The sequence below is a fragment of the Hyperoodon ampullatus genome (assembly GCF_949752795.1).
Source record: "Hyperoodon ampullatus genome assembly, chromosome: 4".
In the NCBI taxonomy this organism is placed as follows: Eukaryota; Metazoa; Chordata; class Mammalia; order Artiodactyla; family Ziphiidae; genus Hyperoodon; species Hyperoodon ampullatus.
This window is the reverse complement of record NC_136917.1, coordinates 150052661-150069730: the sequence shown is the minus strand read 5'-3', so window position 1 is coordinate 150069730 and position 17070 is coordinate 150052661. Positions and strand designations below refer to the sequence as shown.

The window sequence follows — 17070 nt, the reverse complement described above, 5'->3', positions numbered from 1 at the left end:
CTAGGAATTCATGAGTGTATTATAAACTCAAATGAGAGTTTTGACTACCACAAATGCAACAGCAGAAACCACCTCTTTTTAAAAAATGGATCCCCAAGTGCAAGAGTTTATGCTAGAATATGTAAATTTCACTTGTTTCACAACTTCACTGGGAAAATCCAATTGTTTGCTATCTCTGGAGCCGTGCTTGAGAGTAGAGTGCAAGCCATATTTTATATTATAAACAACTATTCTGGAATGCTATGAATTTTCCAACTTCTCATAATCCCTCCTCTGTATCCTTACTTTTTCATGAAGGCATTAGCGGAAATTTTAAAAAGGAGAGTGGTGCTCCACTGTGCATGTGTTAAAATGTTCCTGTCTGAAGCTCTGACCTAGAGCTTTCATTACCTTCTTTTTTTTTTTTTTTTTTTTTTTTGCGGTACGCAGACCTCTCACTGCTGTGGTCTCTCCCGTTGCGGAGCACAGGCTCCGGACGCGCAGGCTCAGAGGCCACGGCTCACGGGCCTAGCAGCTCTGCGGCATGTGGGATCTTCCCGGACCGGGGCACGAACCCGTGTCCCCTGCATCAGCAGGCGGACTCTCAACCACTGCACCACCAGGGAAGCCCTTTTCATTACCTTCTCAGAGTTAGCAATACTCCTCCACCAAGTCCCTCCTCCCAAATGGTTAAGAGCCACTGCTCTAGACAGAAGAAGGGTAAGACCACCACTGCCTACTGCCGGAGGAGATGGGTGTTGAATGCTATGAGAATGTCAGGGTTTGGGGTGGAGGAAGATCACACAGAAATCCCTGAAGGGAGAAACTGGCCACCTCCGTCATAACTCGTGGCTTTGTACAGCACCCACTGTGTTATGTAACAGCATCCATGTTCATGCTATGGTAATTTCCCACACTTTGTAAATATCCTCCCTACAATTGTTTGAAAAACAGTTATGTAATTCTATTATATCTGAAACTGAAAAGAAAACAATGGCGAGGTGGGGGAAGCGTGCTGACAATCTACTTATTAAAGGTATTTCCAGTGGACACTTACGTGAACTATCAGGAAGCATCTTGACAATGAAATCAACTAAACATTGAAGCAGTTTTATATAGATTGTGGAATTTCATTCACTGTAAGGCTAAAACCAAGTTAGCATACCTGTTGCCTATAGTTTTTCCTGAAGGCGTCACTGTCTATATTCTCAAATGCCACTGAAGCTAGGTCAAAGCCTACCAACACAGCTATGATGAGGATGTTATATATAATAAAGCAATGCACTCTTGCTAACACGAAAACCGTGGAATAAAAGTAACCACATTTTAGTTGTAATTAATGCCTTGGCAAAATCAAATTAAGAAGTCAGGGACTTCCCTTGTGGTCCAGTGGTAAAGAATCCGACTTCCAATGCAGGGGACGCGGGTTCAATCACTGGTCAGGGAACTAAGATCCCACATGCCGCAGGGCAACTAAGCCCGTGCGCCACAACTACTGAGCTCACACGCCTCAACGAGAGAGCCCGCGTGCTGCAAACTACAGAGCCCAACGTGCCCTGGAGCCCGTGCGCCACAACTAGGGAGAGAAAACCCGTGCACCACAACAAAGAGCTCGCACGCTGCAACGAAGACCCCGAGTGCCACAACTAAGACCTGATGCAGCCGGAATAAAATAAATAAATAAAATAAATAAATATATTTTTTAAAAAGTCAGTCATAAAACTAGAATGGGTTTTATCTAGTCTTTTCTACCAGATTTCAACATTTATATCAAAATGAAGAAAAATAAAACTACTTAAAGCAAAAATCAAGGAAAACTCACAAAAGCTTTTCTAATGGATCACTACTGTTTGGGAATTTAACAGCCACCGTTCCCCCTACTACTGAATAAACCCACAGGCCTATAAAATGTAATGATTTATAAATGTAATTTATAAGTGGCAGCAGCAATAAAAACAACTAACTCCTACTAGTTTATTCATATGTTTATGTGATTACTATGAACAGGCATTGCACCAAGCACTTTACAAATGGAATCATTAAAACTCAAATGATAATCTCATTTAATTCTCACAACCACCCTGTGTAGTAGATGCTAATGCCATCTCCATTCTATAGATGAGAAAGCAGAGGTTTGGCAAAGAGAATAACAATTTGTCCATGGTCCCCCTGCAGGTATTCGGATGGCCCATGCAAGTGCCCATGTCCTATCCGTTATGATTTATGATAAGACAGTGCAAGAAACTAACACAACATTGTAAAGCAACTATACACCAATAAAAATTAATTTAAAAAAAGACACTGCACAGAGACAGGAAGATCAAATGAGATAATGTAAGAAACATGCCTACCATGAATCTAAATCAAGGAAAGGTTCTATTAGTCACTCAGCTAAGTCAACGTGGCTAGCTGAACAGCCTAAAACCTAAATCTTAATTAATAGGATTTGTGATTTGGGGGGAATTCACAAAGATCTGTAAAGTATCCCCTGTGGATACAAATGGCCTGGAGTATTCTATTCAAAGCTATAATTCTGCTTGTTAAAGTAAATTAAAAACAAATGTAATACAGAAATATTACACAAAGGGAAAATACGAAATGTTTCATTTCTTTTACTCTGTTCTCATGTTCCTTTCCCCAAATGTTTAACTCTGTACATGCATATCTGTCAAATTTTTCCTCTTCTCTTAGCAAGCTACCTCACTGTGGAGTTCATTGGCTGCTGGTGAAACTCACTAAGGTAACAGAACTAATAAGGCTGAGTCCTTAAAACCCAAACAAAAAAGTCCTTCCTCGTCTATAAAATATTAAACCCTTAATACACCCTAAAGGGTTACTTATTCAAATGCAAAATTATGCATGGACTGAAGAAGAGAATGACTTCACTACAAATGCTTCAGATATGTGACGTACCTTTGCTAGCATGGCAAGGTGCTGGTTCTGAACGATGGCAGTCCGATAGGTTGCTAATCCTCCCTCTTCTAGACTAGGAAACAAATAGTACAGATGGACACTGCCAAAAAAAAAAAAAAAAGCATATAAGTAAATATGTATCACAATATTCTGTCTGCGGTTCTGAGTCCAAAAAACAGGCCTGACACATAACATCTGGGCAATACGTACCAGCTGAAGTGAACTAAACTGTAGGGTCTTTGAAAGTTAAACAGTATGCACGGTGTATCTGAATGTGCTAAAACCCAAACAACACCATTCACTCATACGTTCACGTTGACTTCTGTAAAAAGATTTCTCTGAAATACGGTAACAACAAAGACCTGAACAAACATTCATACGCTGCTGAGAGCAAACCTATCTAATACATGAAAACTGAGCCTGGAAACAGAGAGCTTTGCTTGGGTTGGGTTATGAGGGCCCCTGAAGAGGAGCCTGGGAGCTCTGAGCAGGGCAGCTGTGTGGCACATTCTTCACAAGGACAGACAGGGACAGGAACAGGAACACGAGTGGCAAACAGAACCGGCGCTGTTGATCAGGAAAGTAAGGGAATTAGGAAGAAGGCTGATGGAAGACCCGTTCAGACCATGACACTAACTGCGCTCCCCTATCTCTCACACTGGTGTCTCAGACCCACTGTTGATCGGGGCAGCTGAGCTTGTCTAGTCTTACTGTGTCCAGTGAGAACAAGCTTAGAAAACAGCCACTTTGCCTCATTATGTCCTTCCGGGAAAAGAAATGACCTAAAGAGAATAAAAATAGCTCAAGACAGGTCCAAGAGAAGCATGTGTTATATCCCTTTAAAAGGGAAATTTTATGAGTAATGAAAAAACAAAATGTACTTTCCTACCCCTACCTCCAAATTAAGGACCCTAAAATATTTCTGCGGAGAAAGCATACAGAAACACACACACACACACACACACACACACACACAAAATCTAGTTATTAAAATTCTTGTAAACTTTACTTCCCTTGAGTTCAGGAAGAGTGAGAAGGGGATCAAAGACAAATCCTAGAAAATGAAATGACATTTTAAAATATCATCCCTTTCGCTACAAATTGAATATAAGCTCTGAAGCATCTAGACCAAGACAAGCTGATCTCTTCTGGCTATAGCAACTTGAACATAAACTTGACAGGACAGAGACACTAGCCTTTCATCTTGTAATCTTGCTCATTACAGCATCAGTGGGTGCAAGTTATCAGGGCAAGAGCCACAGACATGTAGCTTTTAAGCTCTACAGAGGAGACCAAAAACATGGTGTTTCAAGGCCTTATTTGGCTAATTACAAAGAAGGTATGTATTAAGTATGTTACCTATAAAATGCAATTATTGGGGAACGGCAGAAAAGCCTGCTTACCTGGTCAGAAATTCAACAACAGCATCACCCAAGAACTCCAACCGTTCGTTGTGATTAATCCTACAGAATTAAAGAGATCACTGAAAATAGCACACATTTATATTTCCTCCCTCTCTTCTCAAAGAAAAGGATACTGAGGGTTAGCTCCTTTAGTAATCAAAGCACTCTACCTTATTCCTCATAATCAAGAACACTGATGGCCATCTTAGCTGGAGGTACAGGGGCTGCCTGGTGGGAAAGGGAGGGAGTGTCCCCTCATACTATGTGTCTCAGGCTTCCCACCCTGGTGCTTCCTTCCCCCTGGGAGTCAGATTTAAAGCAAACTGTGACTCTTTCCACACCCTTATCAGGTGGACGAGAGAAAGGAGAATGCATTCTTAAAGCGAGTTAGAACACTGAAAAATCAGCTTTGGTACAATGTTCTAGCTTCCCATGGTCCAAACTCCAAATTCTAAATTTAACCGAGCATCTAAAGTGCTTCAAAATAGGCCTAACCTACCTTTTCAGTTTCATTGTCCACTGCTATCCTCTCCCACCTATGCACAGGGTCCTGTTCCAAAACTGCCTGGTCCTCTCTGAAAACGACATCCCCTAAAATACTCAGTGCCTCTGTTCAGGCCAAGCTGCTTGCCGCCCTGGAGGCTTCTGCTCTCCCCTGTGCACTGAGACACATTGAAAACCTACCCATCTCTCGAGGTCTAGCAAAATGTGAGCTCCAGATGAATCCCTGCCTGAGTCCCTCATCAAAATTAATACTTTCCCCCTCAGTGCAGAGATTGCATTTTATTTATATCTTAATTACATGATGAATGTGCATGTCACAGGCTGTTTCTCATGTTGGAGTACAAGGCTGAACAGAATGCCTAATCCTTCAGAGACCTTCTCTGTGGTAACATTTCATTGTAATGTGCATGAGTTAAATATAACTATACAACTGAGACTTATGTGGTTAAATAGTGACACTTTAAAAAGTTATGGGCGGCATAGTCACTTGAGATGATGCCATCATAAAAGTTAATTATTTTGCAGTTTTGATAGGCAGACAGATTTTTATTTATGAATTTTAAGTCTTCGTGTCTTTTTGTAAATGCTAGCTGATCCCAAATCAGATTAAGAGGGTAACCAGCCATTTAAACTTTTGATGGCTCTGACCGCGACCTTTCCTAATGCTCCCATTTCCCTATTTCTAGTCAACGAGTAAATAAAAGTAATGTCATGCAAAGCGAAAGAGAGGCATGGACATATATACACTACCAAACGTAAGGTAGATAGATAGTGGGAAGCAGCCGCAGAGCACAGGGAGATCAGCTCGGTGCTTTGTGACCGCCTGGAGGGGTGGGATGGGGAGGGTGGGAGGGAGGGAGATGCATGAGGGAAGGGATGTGGGAACACATGTATATGTATGACTGATTCACTTTGTTATAAAGCAGAAACTAAAAAAAAAAAAAAAAAAAAAAGTAATGTCATGAATGGCGTTCTTTCCTTTAAGACTTATTTACTGAGCCCCTGCTTTGTGAAAGGCATTAGTTGGAAAAGGAAAAGAATTTGAAAAAAGAAAAAAGAGAGTAGGACAAAAGACCTTCAAAATGCTCACAGTTAAAAAAAAAAAACCAGACTATGACACAATTATAATACCTGGGAGAACCAGAACATGCACAATAAAACAAATGCCAGCAGGATCTGGGCAGGATGTCACAGGGTACCCAGGGCATTCCACAGGCACAATTACTGCTGGCATTCAGGGAAGGGAGAGGGTATGCCTGGCAGCACATCAAGTCCCTCAGTCTTACTGGTGTGCAGACAGCCACAGGGAAGAGAGTGACGTGCCTGGATCACTGGGTGCTGAGATTGCCAGGTGGGGAAGTTCAGACTTATTCAGTAGGTGACGAGACGTCACAGAAAGCTTTCAAGCAGGCTACAGCTAAGATATAGAAAGGAGGCTCCAGAAATAGCAAGATGAAGCCTGGAGAGGCAGCCTGAAGGGAGACCTGGCAGAAGGCGGCACTAATGGCACTGCAGGATGGGCAGGGGCGAGGAGTGGTACCCAGAGGGGCCGGGGGGAAGAATTCCACCAGCTCCCCGACCTGCCTTACTCCTCCACCTTCAGTGTCAGACACAGATTCCCCAAACAACCTACTAGCTCGTTGGCTCTCTCTTTCCTTTCTCCAGTCTGAAATTCTGAGCAAGCTTGCTTGGGAGGAGATATAACCACTGACATTTGAAATTGGATAGTGTTCGTTTCAAAGATACACGTATACGTCCAAGGAGCAGACCAGAGACTACTGCATCCCACTTGGTAACAGCAAACTAAGACACAGGGAAGAGGGCAAGCCGTTTCAAGTGAATGCAATTATTCTGGTGCACAGTGCATAACTGACCTATAATCCTTGAACAACCACCAGGGCTCTCCTTAGCCCGCCGTCTGCTGTGTATGTTTTGTTTCTGACCTTCACTGAGGCACTCAGCAGTGTCTTCCTTACATGAAGTTACTTATGTTAACGGCACTTTTACCCCCACCCCAGGCAGTCACACCTCCTGGTGAGTGGGGGCTTTGTCTTACTTGCCTTTGGATCCCTGTAAAATATCTACGAACTGCCTCAAGCTCAAAAGGCACTGGATAAATGTCTGTTGGGTTACATTCGTCTGAGTTTCTTCAGTATGGCTCCCAGGGCTGTACTGGCACAGCTGGGGCTACTGGACAGCAGCAGCCAAGCAGCAGCCGGCCCGGCCACCGAGGCTGGGAGGATCTTTCTGAACAGAAACTTGGGGTCGACTCTGCATCAGCCAAAAGATCAGACCTACTGCAAGAGGCTCTCAGCACAAGCAGCAGAGGCCAGGGCAGAAGTCAAAGGACAAGAGAGATCATCTGTTTATTCTCTATCAATGGTATCGTTTTCAAAATGGTAAATTCAGAAAGAACACAGCTTCTCAGCTATAGTTCCCTTTGCCACAGTGAGAAAACATAAACCATGAGGTTTAAACTATGCTACCAAAAGACATAATTTACATACCAATAACTGTGGTTGGGTAGATGAGACAAAGATCACTTAAACCTGTGCTTTCATCGTTGAAAAGGACGTGTCCATTGCATGTGCGGCCTTGCTAAAGGGGCTGCAGGGGACCCAGGGTTTCACTTATTAAAATATAGAACCGGTCATCGGGAGACTCCACAATACAGCAAGGTAAAATGAAACCATGGCCAGGCTATCCCTGAGGGTGTGATTAAGGGCTCCTCTAATTAGACAGTCCTTTTCTGATCTTAGACCCTCACAGAACACAGTGGTAAGGCATGTGATCATCTTCAAACTGGAATTTTAAAGTTCTGGCCTGCCTTTCTTTTCACCTCTTCATTGAAGAGGAAAGACAGTTTGGTTTACGATAACCTCAAAAGACAGCAACGTCAAGGCAAGTCTATTTGAAAAGAAAAGTGATATATGAAGAAAAAGGTAGAAAAGGAAGCTGCACTAGCTCAGCTGGGCACCTACCTCACTGTGGAGGCCAGTTACCAGCTGCAGCAGTGTCTCAACTCTGTCACTTCCAACCCTGCTCTACCTACCTTTCATCCATCTAAGTCTGGATCCCAAGAGGGACAAACCTGGCTATTCAACTCTTCAAGGCCCCGTTTTAAAAAGCAAGCCGCCCTCAAGCAACCTCCTCTACTGGCTTTCAAAATAGAACCTGCTGTGCTTCACACACAGAGATAAGCCTCCTGAGAGCAACATCAGAGCCCCATCAGCATTTGGCATTCACTTCCATTCAGTTTTCCAGGGTGTTAATGAGTTTATATAGACTCAGCCTACTTCCTTCCCAGGTGCTTCAGGGGTTCCAGGCCACAAAGTGAGAATATTAATATATTAAGGTATCACTTAAAATCAAGAAATAAAATAAGGAAAGCTAACATATAAAACTTTCCAACCCATTACATGAGGCCAGTATTATCCTAATTGTGAAACCAGACTAAAACGTCACAGGAAAGGAAAACTACAGACCAAAAATCCTCAACAGCATACTAGCAAACTAAATTCTAACTAAACATAGCATATAAAAAGGATTATAGACCATGATCAAGTGTGATGTATCCAAGGAAGGCAAGGTTGGTTTAACACCCCAAAATCAATTAATGTAATACACCATATGGATAAAATAAATGAAAAAAACACATGATCATCTTAATAGATGCAGAAAAAGCATTTGACAAAGTTCAACACATTCTCATGACAAAAACATTCAGCAAATTAGGAATAAAAGGGAACTTCCTCATCTGATAAAAGGCACCTATGAAAAACCCAGAGATAACATCATACACAATGGTAAAAGAATGTTTTCCATTTAAGATTAGGAAGAACGTAAGGATCCTCTCTCACCACTTCTATTTGATATTGTACTGGAGACTCCAGGTAGGGCAACTAGGTTAAGAAAATGAAATAAAAGGCATCCAGAGTGGAAAGGAAGTAGTAAAAATATCTCTATTTATAAGTGAAATGATCATCTATATAGAAAATCTTAAGGAATTCACTAAAAAATTACTGGAGCTAACAAATGAGCTCATCAAGGTTGCAAGATACAAGATCAATAATCAAAAATCAATTGTATTTCTATATGCTTGCAATGAACAATCCAAAAATAAAGATTAAGAAAATAATTTCATTTATAATAGCATCGAAAAGAATACTTATGAATAAATTTAACAAAAGATATACAAAATGTATACTCTGAAAACTAAAAAGCATTACTAAGAAATTAAGGACAACAAAGAAAAAATAAAGACATCTAATGTTCAGGGAACAGAAGACAATATTAAGCAGAAGACTTAATATTAAGATGGTAAGCATTCACAGATTGACCCACAGACTCAACACAATCCCTATCAAAACCCCAGCTGGCTTCTTTGCAAAAGTTCTTAAGGTAATTAAAAAATTCATGTGGAAATGTAATAGGTCTAGAATAGCCAAAACAGTCTTAAAAAAAAAAGAAGAAAGTTGGAGAAGAGATCTTGCATTTCTAGATTTCAAAACTTATTACAAAGCTACAGTAATCAAGACAGTGTGGTACTGGCTTAAGGACAGACATAAAGATCAATGGAATGAACTAAGAATCCAAAAATAAACCCTCAAATATACTGTCAAGGGTGATTTCAACCCAGATGATTTAGTGGGGAAAGATCAGCCTTTTCAAGAAATGGTGCTGGGAAAACTGCATATCCACAAGCAAAAGAATGCAGCTGGACCTCTATGTCATACCATATATAAGAATTAACTCAGAACAGAACAGATCTAAATGTCAGAGGAAAAAACCCATAAAGCTCTTAGAAGAAACAGATGTAAGTCTTCGTGACTTTAGATGAGGCAATGGTTTCTTAGACATGACACCAAAAGCAGAAGCAACAAAAGCAACAAAATTTATCTATTATGTGGAATTCATCAAAACTTTTGTGCTTCACTAAGACAGCGAAAAGATGATCCATAGAACGAGAAAAGATTTTTACAAATCACATACCTGATAAGGGACTTGTATCTAGAATACATAAAAAAATGATTGTAACTCAACAACAAAAAGTAACCTGATTAAAAATGGGAAAAGGATCTGAATAGATATTTCTCCAGAGAAGATACACGAATGGCCCATAAGCATATGAAAAGATGCTCAACATCAGTAGCCATCAGGGAAATATGACAAAACCACAATGAGATACTATTTCATATCCACTAGGAAGCCCAGGTTCACAAAGACAGATAATAACAAGTGTTGGGAAAGATGTGAAGAAATCAGAACCTTCATATATATTGCTGCTGGGAAAATAAAATGGTGCAGCCACTTTGGAAACAGTCTGGCAGTTCCTTAAAGGAAGGGTGAAACAGAGTTACCATATCATCCAGAAATTCCACTCCTAGGTATATACCCAAGAAAAATCAAAACATATGTCCATACAAAAACCTGTGTACAAATATTCACAGCAACAGCATTCATAATAACCAAAAAGTAAAAACAACAAATGACCATCAGTTGGTGACTAGATAAATAAAACATGGTATACCTATACCATGGAATATTATTTGGCAATAAAAAGAAACACTGACATATACTGTAACATGGATAAATCTTTTAAACATAATGTAAAGTAAAATAAACCAGTCACAAAGGACCACATATTGTATGACACCATTTATACAAAATGTTCAGAATAGGTAAATCCATAAATATTGAACATGGATTAAAAGAAGACTGGTGGATGTCCAGGGCTGGGCAGGCTGAGGGAAATGGGGAGTATGGGGTTTCTTCTGGGGGTGATGAAAATGCTCTAAAATTAGACAGTGATCATGGTTGCACCGTTTTGTGAATAAACCAAAAACCACTGAATTGTACACTTTAAATGGGGGAATTGTATGGTATGTGAATTATATCTCAACAAAGCTATTATTAAAAAATCTACTTTACCTTGAGGGAGTTGGGTCATCTTGGCCAAGGCGTGACATAATATTTATTAAGGTGTTAATTCCTATTAAAAAAAAAATCACAACTAAATACTGTAAGAAGAATTCTAGGACCATCATATGACATGTAGAAAGAAAATTATCTATCTCATCCCAATTCGACCAGCATGTCTACAAGTCTGATCAACTTAGTTACTTAAAACACTTGACAGGAAAAAGAAAATTTTCTCACAAATTCATTTACTCTTATCATAATGCTCTGCTCAAAGTGAATGTTATTACATATGGGTCAGGAAACACTAAAGAAAGAGAGAATGAAACAGTCACCAGGGAACCATTCCTGGTGGGGATTTAATTTACAACAGGAGACACAGAACAAAACAGGAGAGTGGAATCCAAACATACCTTTTTTCCGCATGTGCATGTGATGAACTTTTCTATCTCCATATTTGGGTTGCCGAATTCCACAGTTAGACAAAGAATTCCTGGCATGATCAGGATTCATTCCAAAATTTAAGTGATGACTTGGGTGGGTCATGGCCAGCTAAAATTTCAATGAAATAAGTTCAGTCTTAAAAACTCAGCATAAAAACAAAAACAAAAACAAATTCAGCATACAAGCACCATCTTTATATCACCTCAAATGAAACAGGAAAGAGATCTGTTTATCTAGTCAAATTTTAAGCCCTGATCTTTCCGTCTTATTTCCTCCAGTGTCAAATTTCCAAAGCTTTGGTGCAAGCTCTTCTAAACAAACCTAAAAAACCACATCTTTCAGAGAAGAATTAGAATATGCAGCACCTGGAAAGAAGAGCCATAAAGGAGGAAAAGCTGAAAGAAGCGGTCAGGTTTGACAGGCAAATTTTAGCTTTAGTCTATTTCTTTTTCTTTTTTTTTTTTTTTGCGGTACGTGGGCCTCTCACTGCTGTGGCCTCTCCCGTTGTGGAGCACAGGCTCCGGACGCGCAGACTCAGCGGCCATGGCTCACGGGCCCAGCCGCTCCGTGGCATGTGGGATCTTCCTGGACCGGGGCACAAACCCATGTCCCCTGCATCGGCAGGCGGACTCTCAATCACTGCGCCACCCGGGAAGCCCAAGTCTATTTCTTTAGGGACAGCATCAAAAAGAAAAAAAAAAGTGAGAAAAAGGGTTTGAAAGTGGCAATAAGAGTAGAGTAGTGGAGAGAGCTTTGTTTCTAAACATCCTCATCATCTCCCAGAACAGAGAATCTCAGTGCTCCATTTGTAACCTGCAAGATGAATTACTCCTATCTTGTTATTATATAAATGTACAGGAGAGTAATTCTTACCTGTAACAGACAACGATCTTGGAAAGTATATCCTATCAACTTGTCCAGATGCATTAGGCACTGGTGGTAGCGAATATGATGAGTCAAAACAGGCAGCATCATTGCATGCTAGGAAAAAGCATATTTCAATATGTTTAACTCTATAAAAACATATTAAAAACACTTCATCTATTTTACAACAAACAAGAACCATTTTTACATCCTAAATTCCATCTCACAAAGTCTTGAAACAGTTTACTGGCTGCATGGCATCCTGGCGTATCCTCTGTGAGGGGTGGTGGACTACAGCCGTTAAAGATACGGTCTCTAGAACCAGAGTGCCTGGGTTCAAATCCTGCTCTGTCACTCATTCAACATGGAACTCAGGGCAAATTATCTAACCTCTCTGTTTCTGTTTCCTCACCAGTAAAACGAAGACAATCAGTGTAGCTACTTTCAAGGACAGTTAAAAGGATTAAATGAGCAAATACAAAAAGCTGCTTAGAACAAGGCCTATTGGCCCTCACTGAAGTAGGTATAGCCATGGTTCATCAGTACCCAGCAGGATAACCTTAAGGAAGTCATAAGAATTTCTGTGTCTCCTTGTCTACCTTTAATTCTAAGGGAATGGTTTAGGACTCACAAATTCTGAAACTTTGTCAGTGTCAAGACACTTCTGAGAATCTAAGAAAAATGAATCTTTCCCCAGAAAAGTGCCTAAGTGCACAAACATGCAAAAAATTGTATGGAATTTTAATGAATTCACAGATCTCTAAAGCCCATCACTATCCTCTGGGTAAGAACTTCTCAGCCAGATGATCTCGAAAGGCCATTCTAGGTTTAACACTCAATCTAACATTATAAGGACAACTTTTATAAAACCACCAATATAGTTAAATCACCTGAGGATATAGAACTTTTATTTTTATTTCACTTTTCATTTGTCTATAGATTCCTTATTGGGAGATTTCATGGAAAGCATATCTTTTTCTTTTTTTTAATAATGTTTCCCTAGAACTCAAGAGAATGAAGAAGTCATTCTTATTCATCAGAACCTGGAGGATGGGCACAGCCCATCCCAGAATGACTGACATGTGCTTTATATCATTTTAGTCTTTGAAGTATTTTAAGCTGGCATTATTTAAAAATACATGATAATGGATTTGCTTGAAACTACAGAAATCAGTTTCCTGTATTAACTTAAAAAGAAAGATTAGTTCTCCCAAAAAGGATCTCTAATCAACAGAAAGTCTTTCTTTCCAGTTCAATTCAATAAATACATATTAAGCACCTCCACGGGTAAGGCTTATATTAGTTGTGGAAGAGAAAAAAGATGAAGACACTCTTTTTGCTCCCAAGGGCTTCTCAGAGATATGCCATTCTGATTCAAATTATTGGCATTTTGTCCACTTCATTTTGATAAGTGCTGTATTAAAAAACACAATAATAAACAAACTGTGCAGCCAAAGTATAATATAGTTTTCCAGGCATTTCAATTGCAGGGGACTCAAGGGTGTTGTTGCTAAGCACACAAGGAGGATGGGTCATGAAGACTATGCAGTGTAACTACCTTTCTGAAGTATGAATTCAAACTGGTGTTTTAATACCTCCGGGAAGAGATAAATCATTACCTGTTAAGAAAACAACACTACCTTTAGAGTACTCTGATTATTAAAAAATTATCATTAGTCCAAATCTGTCTCTTTGGAGGTTTACCCCTTTGAACTTAGGTCTACCCCTGGAAAAGAACAAAAACCTTTACTTATGTGAAACAGCTGTGAGTCCCTTCGCCACTTCCTCTAAACTTGCTCCAAATAGAGCCAGTTTCTCTTTCCAGGTATGTTTCTTGTGACCACCATGGAACGGTATATATGACCCATGTCCATCTTGTATCCCTGACAAACAAGTCTCAAGGTTATCTACGAGGCTCTAGCTCAGTTTTTTAAATTATCAATTTTTGAAATGTTAAAATACACACAATCACTAAGCATCTCCTCCCCACTCCATTCATGCCTAGAAACTGCTTTCATTTTTAAAAGCTCCTTTGGAAGACTGTAAGAAAATGGCAGTGCACAGTTTTTAAATCTATTCAAATTCTCCACTAAAAATGAGCAACCAGGATAGCAAAATAGAACTGTGAACAATAAATACATAAAAACTAGATGACAAGGTATCCCCATGAATGCCAAAATAAGTGTGGGTGAGGACAAAGACCTGTGTGTGGTCTCAGCATCTGAGAGAGAAAAAACACAGGGAGAGCAGCAGGGCTTCTGATGACCCCAAGAATGGAAGAGCCCCCAAATTAACATATATTCACTGGAATTGTGGCCCAAACTGGAGAGGGCTCTGCAGAATCCAATTCACTGGATGAGTATAAGAGGACAGTCTAACACTGTGGGAGAAGCCTGGGCCCTAAAGATGCTCAAAATTAAAAACTCAAGTTCCCTTCCAGGGTAAAGCCCCATGGTGTAAAGAAAATGCTAGGAGTAAAAGCCACATTTAGCAGGAGAGAAACAATAAACGGCAAAGGGCAAAAGAAAGAGAATGTCCAGATAAAAGTAGAGGAACAAAACAGATGCAGCAGATCTCATATAATGAGCACCCACCCCCCATTTTTTTAATCACTTTGCAAAAACAACAGAAGGAGAGGCTCTAGAACTATGAGAACTATTCTGGCTTACATTTCCTTCTAAAAGTACAGGAAAATAGGGACTTCCCTGGTGGTCCAGTGGTAAAGAATCCCCCTTCCAATGCAGCGGATGCAGGTTTGATTCCTGGTCAGGGAACTAAGATCCCACATGTCATGGAGCAACTAAGCCCGCATGCCACAACTACTGAGCCCGCGTTCCTCAACTAGAGAGCCTGCATGCCACAAACTTCAGAGCCCACGCCACAACTAGAGAGAAAACGGCACACTGCAAATAGAGAGAAGCCTGTGCACCACAAATAGTGAGAAGCCCATGTGCCGCAACAAAGAGCCCGCATGCTGCAATGAAGATCCCTCATGCCGCAACGAAGACCCAACGCAGCCAACAAAAATTTTTAAATAAAAATAAATAAATATTTTTTTAAAAGAGCACAGGAAAATATTTCACTTATTTAACATGATTTAACTTAAAAAGCAATGGAAAAGAATCATGATTAAATCACACTCAAGGATTTTATAAGAAAATAGACGAAAGGAATAGAACAAGATACCTCCGATAATAAAACGCCAGAAAAACATGCCAATAAAACCAATGAAAGCTGTAACCTATTATTTCAAAACAAACTAAATTAAGAAAACAATAACATTTATAAGGAAAACTATTAATAAATACTATATTAATTCAGAAATGAGATGACTGGAGGAAAGGAAGATTTGAAAAGAAGTGACAAAACTCAGGAAAAAGACACAGAAGGAAATAATGATTTCAAGAATATAGACTAAACAAAAGGAACACAACAGCATATTAACCAATGAATAGTGCCTTTGAGAAATAAAAGATGGAAAAAAGAAAAACTTTTAGAAAAAATTAAAAATCAGAAAAAATGAAGGATTTAAGAGAAAATGATAGATACGGAAAATAAGCAAAGAAGATACAAGATGCATATAATAGGAGTCCTTATTAAAAAAAAAAAAAGAAATCAAAACAATAGAATAATGAAATAAGTAACTCAAGAAAACTTTCCTGAGATGAAAGACAATGTGAAAGTATATATTGAAAGGGCACACAGCATATCTGAAAAAAATTAATCAAAAGGAGCTGAGACATATTCTAGTAAAACTACTGTTAGTTTTTAAAGAAAAAAAAAATCTTTGGACACTGAGACAAAAGGACCTAAGCTGTTCAAACTCATGTTGTTCAAGGGCCAGCTGTAGCAGATAGTAGTTATTTTCATTAACAGACAGTGGGATACACACATATAGAAAGAGAGGGAGGGGGGGAGAAGTTTAATTACACAATAAAGGTAAACATTAGAACAAAAATGTAATCTTTCCTGGGCTTCCCTGGTGGCGCAGTGGTTGAGAGTCCGCCTGCCAATGCAGGGGACACAGGTTCGTGCCCCGGTCCGGGAAGATCCCACATGCCGCAGAGCAGCTGGGCCCGTGAGCCATGGCCGCTGAGCCTGTGCATCCAGAGCCTGTGCCCCGCAATGGGAGAGGCCACAACAGTGAGAGGCTCGCGTACCGCAAAAAAAAAAAAAAAAAAAAAAAAAAAAAATATATATATATATATATATATATAATCTTTCCTAAATACAAAAAGAGATATGGAAAGAAAAAAAAAGGCAAATAAAATAGACCTTGTAAGTGACCACAAAACTTCAAAACAGTTTGACAGAGGGGAGGCCACATATATCAAGAGAGAGAGAGAGAGAGAGAGAGAGAGTGTGTGTGTGTGTGTGTGTGTCTATTTGCTTATATTAAAATGGGAAAAATTAAATCATTTCTAAAAGATGGTTACCTTTGGGGTGGGAGGGAAAGTGGCAAGAACAAGGTGGAAGCAACAGAGATAGAAATTAGATTTTTAAAAAACATAATTGCATTTGTAAATATGAGTTTGGAATCATGGTAAATATTCTACATAATTATAAGACAATATGTAATTTTTCAAAGGAACCTTTAAAATCAAAAGTAAAATAAAATAAATGAATCTGTGTATCCAGTTTGTGGTATAAGCACAAATGACCTTAAAACACAGTAATCTGAGTGTGCATGCCTGGTGGGATATAGCTATAATCACAGACAAAAAGACCCCAAACAAACAAACTACTTCCCATAATCATATTGTTGGTGGTGCCATTAATACTGTTATTGTAAGACTACTGTTTGTGTATGTATTATGGAATAAATCGAATGAGCAATTTTTTTGGCTTTGTCCTATATGGGATTTGTACTTCAGCGTAATCAAATAGCTGGTGAGGGGAATATTCTTTATAAAAGTATTCTGATAAATGCAAAAGGAAAGATAGAATATCACTTTGGCAACTCCTAATGAATTACTGGGCCTAGGTAATGATCCATCAATAACTAATAACGTCACACACAAAAAAGAGAGACCAGGGACTTCTC

At 39.5% G+C, this 17070-nt stretch overlaps 1 protein-coding gene across 1 annotated transcript in view; it reads right to left on the bottom strand.

Moving 5' to 3' along the window:
- DROSHA (drosha ribonuclease III) overlaps window positions 1-17070 on the bottom strand; it is a gene marked incomplete at its 5' end in the record, with an annotated part of 122339 nt that overhangs the window by 39441 nt on the left and 65828 nt on the right. Inside the window, 5 exons of the mRNA XM_079704044.1 lie at window positions 2893-2992; window positions 4296-4355; window positions 10731-10791; window positions 11132-11270; window positions 12036-12143. Coding sequence (XP_079560170.1) covers window positions 2893-2992; window positions 4296-4355; window positions 10731-10791; window positions 11132-11270; window positions 12036-12143 — 468 coding nt within the window. The remainder of the gene's footprint in view (window positions 1-2892; window positions 2993-4295; window positions 4356-10730; window positions 10792-11131; window positions 11271-12035; window positions 12144-17070) is intronic.